The following is an 11,001-nucleotide window of genomic DNA, read 5'->3' as shown; positions in this document are numbered from 1 at the left end:
GGAGGGGAGTTTCAAAGATTTCCCCTAAATGTTTAAGCATCCACGGTGGACATCTTGTCTTTTAACTTAACCTCATTTCATATTTATGACTTTCAACTTTGGGTGTGAACAAGTAAACGCTTGAACTTGTATAAAGTTGAACAACTAGACACATAAATTCTACGTGACATAGTACACATAGAACACCATATAGAACCCAAATTGTCAAGTAGGATGCCACATAGAACGCGTGTGTCTATTTGTTCAACTTTATAAAAGTTTAAGTGTCTACTTGTGCAAACTCAAAGTTTGAGGACATAAATATAAATTGAAAACAAGTTAAAAGGGCATATTTATGTATTATGCCATTTAAAAATGACAAACAAAATTGTGAATTCAATACAGGGCTACTCAATGATTACTAAGTAATTTCATAAATGAGAAAAGCTTAGGAAATCCTGCTTAGTGTACTTGTTCCCGTGGTTATAAGAGAAGATTAAATATATTTTTGAATAATTAATATATTATTGGGATAAGACACAAGTATCCTCCTAGATTATGACTGAAATCCCAGAGACACACCTTAACTAAACTAAGGTCCTATTACCCTCCTGAACTTATTTTTTTTGTAATTTTGTACACCTTTTGTCTTATGTGGCACACTCCATGACTCCATGCAATTGAGGCGCGTGAGAGATATTTGGATGCCACGTAAGCCAAAAAGGTGCACAAAATTACAAAATAAATAAATTCAGGGGGTAATAAGACCTTAGTTTTGTTAGGGTGTGTCTCTGAGATTTCGGTTATAGTCTAGGGGAGTACTTATACCTTTTCCCTATATTATTTGATAAATATTCTAATAAATAATGTAATAAAAGAGAGAAACACAAATTAAGTTACGATCTTAGATTGCCTACTTAGAAAAATTGCTAAAGAGTCGGTCTCAATCTACAATTAAAATTTAAAACAGTTAATGAAAAAGGAGGAACATAAAAGTTGATGTGACTATTGTCAATTAATTGACAATCGAATTATCATAGCTTCATACTAAATTCAATTACTTTTATAGCAATAACTCTTGGTTCAACCAACAATATTAAGTTTACTTGATCATAAACTATATGACTTTCTTTATGTATAAATAATGTTGCAGTAAAAATAAATAAATAATGATATATTTGTTGTAAATCAGGCTGAAAAAATACTTAAATTATATTCTAACATAATTATGCACGAAATATAGAAGTTAGAGTTTTTTTTTTTGGTATTTGGTGCCTGTACTGCCACTCACCTAATGTATATTTGTGTCGTGTAAGATCCATTAATATTAAGAATCTCATATTTTTATAGAGGACATTGGGAGAGGAGAAAATTAAGTTGTGATGTATTACTTTGGAGGTTGTACTTTTGCAATAGAAAATTAAAAAAATCAAAGCACCTAATATAAAATTAAATGTAAAAGATAAGTCATGATTATTTAGTGATTTGATGTGATATTCATAACCTACTAACATCCTATAAAGATTATCAGAGAGTGACAAAGAATTAATTTTTAAAATGAATATATGCCTGCAACATTGAACATGTAGAAAGTACCAAGAGTTAAGATAAATCTTTTCCCTTAAATATATATTCAATAGAGATTAATTAACTTCTCCACCCTCCCCATCTCTTGATGTTATAAAGGAGAGTTTGTTCATGAAATCTTTTTACTTTTGGGGGAGTTGAACTTTGAAAAATATGTCTGGTCATAAAATTTTGGAGTTGCATAATTTTCAAGAATTTGGAAAGTAATAAAATGTATTTTCACTCCAACTAATCACAAAAAGTCAAAAACAACTCCTATTTGTATTCTTGGTAGAAAAATAACTCCAATTTTCGAATATCATTTTGCACTTTAAAAATAAAAACTAACTTTTTCAAACTTCACAATGAAATATGGCTGAAATGACTTTTTCAAATTTTACAATAAAAACTACTTTGTATTATGGGCGTTGGTAACTTTTGTTTTCAAAGTGGAATAATACTTGAAAATAGGGATTGCATTTGGCTATAAATACAAATTGAACTTGTTGTTTTTCAAATTCTTGAAAATTCTGATATACAACTTGAAATTGAATTCAGAAACTTTCTTGTCAAATTTATTGTATATGTCCCAATTTTTTAACAATATTTTGCTACTTTTTTCTTTTTTTCAATTCACACGTTTTTTTTTATTTCTAATATTTTTACTTCTTAAAGAATGAAAGAAAAAAAAGAGAATAAGAAACTCATGATAATAAAAAAAGTCAAAAAAAAAAAAACTTGTGCGAAAAGGATCATATACACCCTACATGAATTTTCTTAAAATTAAAAATCACAAAAGTAAATTTAAATTAATTTTTCACTTCTATTAGATAAAAAGGTATGTGTGAGCCACTTTTATAACGGTAAAGACATAAGTGAATCACTGTTATAACGGTAGAAATATATGTGATTTACTTTATAACGAGGGCATATCAACTCTATATGACAAAATTGAAGAGTATATCAGACCATTTTACCTAAATTTAAGGGAAAATGCATAAATACCCCCAACCTATGCCTGCAATTCCAGAGACACACTTATACTTACTAAGGTCCTATTACCCCCGAACTTATTTTATAAATAATTTTCTACCCCTTTTCAACCTACGTGACACTATCTTCTGGGCCCAACGTGTGTTGACAATTTTTTCAAGCTATCTGCCTGATAGTGCCACGATGGCCGAAAAGGGGTAGAAAATTATTTATAAAATAAGTTCGAGAGGTAATAGGACTTTAGTATAGTATAAGTGTGTCTCTGGGATTCGGGCATAGATTGGGGGTACTTATGCATTTTTCCAAAATTTAATAAACATTAATCATATATTCACACATTATGGTAGAAAGGGAAAAAAAAGTTTATTACTCTTTGTTATCCTTATAATTCCTTTACAGACTAGGCTCATCTCCATTACGCCTTCTCCCCATTTCCTCATGTGCATATTTTGTAAATTACTTTTAACATACAACATAAAAAATTAAAATCTTGTAATTACCTTTGACCAGGTTCTGTTTTAACTGAACCACAAATTTATGGAAGAGAAAAAGAGGAAGATGTGATAGTGAAAATCCTGATAAACAATGTTAGTGATACCCAACGACTTTCAGTCCTCCCAATAGTTGGTATGGGGGGACTAGGAAAGACGACTCTTGCACAAATGGTCTTCAACGATAAGAGAGTAACTGAGCATTTCCATCCCAAAATATGGATTTGTGTCTCCGATGATTTTGATGAGAAGAGGTTGATAAAGGAAATTGTAGAATTTATTGGAAGAATGTCACTTGGTGACATGAGCTTGGCTCCACTTCAAATGAAGCTTCAAGAGTTACTGAATGGAAAAAGATACTTGCTTGTCTTAGATGATGTTTGGAATGAAGATCAAGATAAATGGGCTAATTTAAGACAAGTCTTGAAGGTTGGAGCTAGTGGTGCTTCTGTTTTAACCACTACTCGTCTTGAAAAGGTTGGATCAATTATGGGAACTTTGCAACCATTCCGATTGTCAAATTTGTCTCAAGCAGATTGTTGGTTGTTGTTCATGCAACGTGCATTTGGACACCAAGGAATAAATCCCAACCTTGTGGCTATCGGAAAGGAGATTGTAAAAAAAAGTGGTGGTGTGCCTCTAGCAGCCAAGACTCTTGGAGGTATTTTGCGCTTCAAGAGAGAAGAAAGAGAATGGGAACATGTGAGAGACAACGATATTTGGAATTTACCTCAAGAGGAAAGGTCTATTTTGCCTATCTTAAGGCTTAGTTATCATCATCTTCCACTTGATTTGAGACAATGCTTTGCGTATTGTGCAGTATTCCCAAAGGACACCAAAATGGAAAAAAAGAAGGTAATCTCTCTCTGGATGGCACATGGCTTTCTTTTATCGAGAAGAAACTTGGAGCTAGAGGATGTGGGTAATGAAGTATGGAATGAATTATACTTGAGGTCTTTTTTCCAAGAGATTGACGTTAGATATGGTAATACTTATTTCAAGATGCATGATCTCATCCATGATTTGGCTACATCTCTGTTTTCGGCAAGCGCATCAAGCAGCAATATCCGCGAATTAATTGAAAGATACCCACATAGAATGCCTATTGGTTTTGCTGAATTGGTGCCTTTTAAACCTCCTTATCTCTTGCAAAAGTTTGTCTCGTTGAGGGTGCTTAATCTAAGTAAATTATACTTTGTGTCGTTACCCTCTTCCATTGGAGATCTAGGACATTTAAGATACCTGGACTTGTCTGGCAATCTTATAATTCGTAGTCTTCCAAAGCAGTTATGCAAGCTTCAGAATCTGCAGACTCTTGATCTACAGGGCTGCAGGTCACTTTGTTGTTTGCCAAAAGAAACAAGTAAACTTGGTAGTCTCCGAAATCTTTTACTTAATGGTTGCAATAAATTGACTTGTACACCACCAAGGATAGGATCTTTGACATGCCTTAAGACTCTAGATTGCTTTGTAGTGGGCGAGAGGAAAGGTTGTCAACTTGGTGAACTAAGAAATTTAAACCTCCGTGGTGCAATTTCAATCACACATCTTGAGAGAGTTAAGAGGGATACGGAGGCAAAAGAAGCCAACTTATCTACAAAATTGAATCTGCATTCATTAAGCATGATTTGGAATGGAACGTATAGGTATGAATCAGAAGAAGTTAAAGTGCTTGAAGCCCTCAAACCACACCCCAATTTGAAATCTTTAACAATCAGTGGCTTCAAAGGATTCTGTCTCCCAGACTGGATAAATCACTCAACTTTGAGAAATGTTGTCTCTATTCTAATTAACGGTTGCGAAAACTGCTCGTGCTTGCCACCATTTGGTGAGCTGCCTTGTCTAGAAAGTCTAGAGTTACAAGACGGGTCTGTGGAGGTGGAGTATGTTGAAGATTCTGGATTCCCCACAAGAAGAAGGTTTCCATCTTTGAGAAAACTTTTTATAGGTGAATTTCATAATCTGAAAGGATTGCTGAAAAAGGAAGGAGAAGAGCAATTCCCTGTGCTTAAACAGATGAAGATTGAGAAGTGCCCTGTGTTTGTTATTCCTACCCTTTCTTCTGTCAAGAAATTGGAACTTGTGTGCGAGGAAGATGCAACAGGTTTCAGGTCCATATCTAATCTTAGGGCTCTTACTTCCCTCAACATTAGGGATAACAAAGAAGCCACTTCACTCCCAGAAGAGATGTTCAAAAGCCTTGCAAATCTCAAATACTTGGAAATCTCTTTCTTTAAGAATCTCACAGAGCTGCCTACCAGCCTGGCTAGTCTCAATGCTTTGCAGAGTCTGACAATTGACCATTGTGATGCACTAGAGAGTATCCCTGAAGAAGGAGTGAAAGGTTTAACTTCACTCACACAGTTATCTGTCAAGTACTGCAAGATGCTAAAATGTTTACCGGAGGGATTGCAGCACCTAACAGCCCTCACAACTTTAACAATTACTCGTTGTCCAAGAGTGGAAAAGCGGTGCGAGAAGGGAATAGGACAAGACTGGCACAAAATTGCACACATTCCTAATGTGAAAATGCATTCCTAAGTATTATTTGTAATTGTTTGTAGGGATGTTTGTTTGTGAGTCTCTCTCATTGGATGTAATTTTCTTTTGGAAACAAATCAACAATCTATTTGTATTATACGCTTTGAGAATCTATTACTTCTTATTTGTATGTAATTTTCTGATTTTATTTTGAAAACAAATCAATGATTTGTAAGATCCATTTATATTATACTTGTTAATGTTTGGCGAACAGTAATGTTGTTGATTATCATCACTTCCTGAATAAATGTTGTGTCACATGGAAAAGACGCCAAATCACATCGGTGACTGGCTTAGCTATTTAGCTTCTTGTTTGGCGTACCACGTATCAAGAAAGATTTTTGTTTCATTTTTCAAAAGCATATACTCAAAGGAATGGCAAAGGAAGCACCAAGTTGACAACTAGAGAAACTGTGTGCTTTTGAGACGGAGTATATTATCATCACCGTCCACTTGATTCCTAAAAGACCAAAAAATGGAAAAAGAAATATCTCACCACTCTTTGGATGGAACACGGTTTTCTTTTATCATAAGAAAATTTGGTCGGTAATGAAGTATGGAAAGAATTTTATATTTTTGAGGTCTTTCTTCCAAGAGGTCGAAGAAGATAAATTTGGTAATACTTATTTGGTAAAAGATTGAGTGAGAGATTGACAAGATAAAAAAGCAGTGTTTTCTTTTTTTTGAAAAACGTTTTTGTGGAAACATTACGCCAGAATAAAAGAGATGCCAAAAAAATGTTTGAAATCAAAAGCAACCGTTAGTTATTGGATTGAAAAACAAAATCAAATAATTGAGAAACATGGAGGCCCCGTGGTGGAATAATTGAGTTTGTAATTATTACAACTCCATCAACTTAACCTTTGTGCTTCTTACTTTCAGCAGTCCGTAAAATCCACTTAAGTGATTCGATCGGGACTTTGGCTGTTTGATAGTGCTTCATTAAAATGATCATAACTTCTTGATCTGGATTCGAATTGAATAACAGTTGGATGGTTGACAAGGGCTTTCATTTGAGAGATTATGGTCCACGTAATTCTTCATAGTCTAAGAGCTATGCTTGTTTGAATTTGACACTTGTATAAACTAATACGAAAACTTAATACAAGCTTTCAACTTAACTTTGTGTTAGAGTTAATTCCTTTATCATGACATTAATTCACATTCAATACACTTTACGTTCTTAAGCATTGTAAACATTTTATACAGCAAAACATTAATTTAGGTACCACCACCAAATTTACACATTCAATAAGTTGGACTAATTGAGAAATTGGCAAGATAAAAAGTGGTGTTCTTTTGAAAAAAAATTCTGCAGATAAAGCTAAAAGATTGAATATTGAATTGAAAAAAACAAAGTGTGCTTCTTACTTTTATTGACAAACCAACCCCACAAGAAAAGACAGATCTGAAACTAGCTAGCAGTTTCCAGAATATGCATACCAATTACCAATTACACATTCATTGTTTACAATTCTAGACTCACTCCACATATCTGATATGGCTGAAGCTTTCGTTAAAGTTCTGATAGACAATCTTACTTCTTTCCTCAAAGGGGAACTTGTATTGCTTTTCGGTTTTCAAAATGAATTCCAAAGGCTTTCAAGCATATTTTCTACAATACAAGCCGTCCTTGAAGATGCTCAGGAGAAGCAACTCAAAGACAAGCCACTAGAAAATTTGTTGCAAAAACTCAATGCTGCTACATATGAAGTCGATGACATCTTGGATGAATATAAAACTAAGGCCGCACAATTCTCCCAGTCTGCATATGGCCGTTATCATCCAAAGCTAATCCCTTTCCGTCACAAAGTCAGGAAAAGGATGGACCAAGTGATGAAAAAACTAAATGCAATTGCAGAGGAAAGAAAGAATTTTCATTTGCACGAAAAATTATAGAGAGACAAGTTGTTAGACGGGAAACAAGTACTCATCTTAAATTAGTATTACAACAACTTAGTTTATATTCATTTTTTTTGGCAATTATCAAATTCAGAAAAGGGTCAAATATACTCATGTGCTATCGTAAGTAGTTTAAATATACCTCTCGTTATACTTTCGATCTGAATATACCCTTCTTTAGAAATCCACCTGTTTAACTCATCCACTACCCATTCCCTTTGCTTTGAATTCTTTTCTTTACCTATAAACTTGGAACACTCGATCCGCTTTGCTTTTCTTAACTGTAACTTATAAGGTAGGAAGAATAACTTGAATAACTTGTCTTTTTACTCAACGAATACAATGGTATAAATACATAAGGAGACTAAGTTAACTATGGTAACTAGATAGCCAAATCCCTATAAATCAGCTATGCTAATACACAATCACTAATATATACACAATCATATACAAATCTGTAGTGATTCTGTAACACTCCCCCTCAAGCTGGAGAATAGATATTGATCATGCCCAGCTTGTTACAAAGATAATGAACTCGAGTTCCAGTCAACACTTTTGTGAACAAATCAGCTAGTTGCTCTATTGTCTTCACGTAGCCAGTGGAAATCCGATTTCCCTGAATCTTCTCACGAATAAAATGACAATCAACCTCAATATGTTTAGGTCTTTCATGATACACTGGATTTGAGGCAATATGAAGAGCAACTTGATTATCACACCAGAGTTTTGCTGGTGTATGATGCTTTAGGCCAATTTTCGTTAAAAGATGATGTATCCACATAATCCCACACGTAGACTGTGACATAACTCTGTACTCAGATTCGACACTAGATCGAGATACAACACTTTGCTTTTTACTCCTCCATGAAACTAGGTTCCCTCCAAAAAAGACACAATAACCTGTTGTCGATCTTCTATCAATCTTGGATCCGGCATAGTCAACATCTGCAAAGCACTCAATACGAGTATGACTGTGATTGCTATACAATCTACCAAGTCCAGGAGCTCATTTTAAGTAACATAGAATTTGTTCCAAAGCTTCCCAATGTTTGATTGTATGCACAGACATGAACTGGCTAACAACACTTACTGCAAAAGCAATATCTGGATGAGTCACAGTAAGATAGTTTAACTTCCCAACTAACCTTCTGTATTTTTCTCGATCATCAAAAGTATCACCATCATCTTTCAAAAGATTCACATTGGGAGCCATTGGAGTACTACAAGGTTTGGCTGCCAATTTTCCTGCGTCTCTAAGTAGGTCAAGAATATACTTTCTCTGAGACAAAAATATTCCCTTCTTGCTTCTATTTACTTCTACTCCCAAAAAGTACTTCAACTAGCCTAAATCCTTTGTATGAAACCTAGTATGTAGGAAAGACTTGAGGGAAGAGATCCCCACATAATCACTTCCTGTAATGACAATGTCATCAACATATACAACAAGAAGAATAATGCCAGTTGTTGATTATCGGTAGAAGACAGAGTGATCACATTTGCTCATTTTTAACCCAAAATCCTGAACTACCTCACTGAACTTACCAAACCAAGCCCGAGGACTTTGCTTCAAGCCATACAAAGACTTCTTCAAAAGACAAACTTTCTCATTCTCCCCCTGAGCAACAAAACCTGGTGGTTGCTCTATGTACACTTCCTCTTGAAGATCACCATGTAGAAACGCATTCGTGATATCCAACTGATGCAAAGGCCAATTCTCAGAAGCAGCTAGAGAAATGAACAAGCGAACATAAGTGAGTTTGGCAACTGGGGAGAATGTGTCAGAATAATCTACTCCATATGTCCCATACCCTTTAGCCACAAGTCTAGCCTTAAGTCTTGCTATGGAACCATTTGGATTAACTTTAACTGTGAAGACCCATTTATATCCCACTGGTTTCTTTCCCTTAGGTAAATCTACCAAATCCCACGTGCGGTTCTCCTCTAAGGCATGTATTTCATCAAGCATTGCATTAGACCATTCAGGATGATTCAAAGCCTCTTTCACTGTTTTGGGTACAGAGATGGAGTCTAGAGAAACAATCAAAGATCTAGAAGTAGAGGATAAGCGATCATAGGAAACAAAATTAGCAATGGAATATGTAGATTTGCAGGCACGTGTACCTTTGCGAAGGGCAATAGGGAGATCAAGGTTTTCTGGAGGAGCAGACAGAGGAGGGTCAGATGATGACGAAATTGGTTCATGACAAGAATCATTGGTCTCTCTCCTCCTAGAGTAAACTTGAACAATTGGTGGTCTTGCTAGTGCAGATGGGGCAGGCACGGAAGGTACAACAGGTGAGTGATGATCCACAGAAGAATTGGGAGTTGGAGAAACAAAATCTAGTTGTTCTGTCGAAACACTGGTGACTTGATACACTAACCACTCATCTTCCTCCTCTTGGCTTGTAGAACTGTGAGGTGCATAAAAGAATGGCGTAGTCTCTGAAAATACCACATCACTTGACACAAGATATTTCCCAAGTTGAGTAGAATAACATCGATACCCTTTTTGAAGGCGAGAATAGCCTAGAAAAACACACTTCAATGCCTTGGGATCTAACTTGGTAACAAATGGTCGAACATCTCGAACATATCATATGCTTCCAAATATCTTGGGTTCAACAGGAAATAGTGACTTGTTTGGAAAAAGAACAGTGTAAGGCTTGTTACCAACAAGCACAGTAGATGGCATGCGATTAATCAAAAAACAAGCCGTGGAGACCGCATCTGCCCAAAACTGTTTAGGAACCTTCATTTGGAACAAAAGTGCCCTAGCTGTCTCAAGTAGATGCCTATTCTTCCTCTCAGCAACTCCATTTTGACGGGGTGTATCAACACATGAAGACTGGTGGAGAATACCACGTTGTCTCATGTATGTCTGAAACAGTTCTGACATATATTCTTTGGCATTGTCGCTTCTTAAAATACGTACCGAAGCATTGAATTGAGTCTTAACTTCAGCATAGAAGGCACAAAAGTGAGTAAACACTTCAGAACGACTCTTCATAAAATAAATCCAAGTCATCCATGAGAAATCATCCCCAAAAGTGACAAAATACTTATGCCCAATATTGGAAACGACATGACACGGTCCCTAAACATCAGAATGAACTAACTTAAAAGCCGACTCAACCCGCTTGTTAACCATTGGACTTAATGAGCTGCGGTGATGTTTTGCAAATTGACAAGATTCACATTCCAATAAAGGAATATTATGGAATTGAGGACAAATCTTCTTTAACAGAGGTAGAGAAGGATGTCCCAATCGACAATGTGTTTCAAACGGAGACACGACACTAGAGCATGCAACAAACTGAGGCTCCCATTCATCAAGGATGTAGAGATCATCAACTACGTGTCCTTTACCAATAACCTGATTTGTTTTAAGATCACGAAACAAACAATGATCGGGAAAGAACGAAATATAACAATTAAGATCTCTAGTAACTTTGCTTACAGAAATCAAATTAAAATCCAACTTTGGTAGACTAAGTACAGATGACAGGGTAATAGAGGAGGTTGGCTTAAC

The 11,001-nt window shown here is 35.5% G+C and overlaps 1 protein-coding gene and 1 pseudogene across 1 annotated transcript in view; both read left to right on the top strand.

The window, feature by feature from the left end:
* LOC125843116 (putative disease resistance protein RGA3) overlaps positions 1–5,585 on the top strand; it is an 11,066-nt gene extending 5,481 nt beyond the window's left edge. Inside the window, 2 exon segments of the mRNA XM_049522341.1 lie at positions 3,049–5,366; positions 5,436–5,585. Coding sequence (XP_049378298.1) covers positions 3,049–5,366; positions 5,436–5,570 — 2,453 coding nt within the window. The 3' untranslated portion in view covers positions 5,571–5,585.
* Positions 5,586–7,070: 1,485 nt separating this feature from the next.
* LOC125843115 (disease resistance protein RGA2-like) overlaps positions 7,071–11,001 on the top strand; it is a 23,339-nt pseudogene continuing 19,408 nt past the window's right edge.

Source organism: Solanum stenotomum, chromosome 10 (assembly GCF_019186545.1).
Source record: "Solanum stenotomum isolate F172 chromosome 10, ASM1918654v1, whole genome shotgun sequence".
NCBI classification, from domain to species: domain Eukaryota; kingdom Viridiplantae; phylum Streptophyta; class Magnoliopsida; order Solanales; family Solanaceae; genus Solanum; species Solanum stenotomum.
The sequence above is the reverse complement of the archived record's forward strand: the minus strand, read 5'-3'. Positions and strand labels throughout refer to the sequence as shown.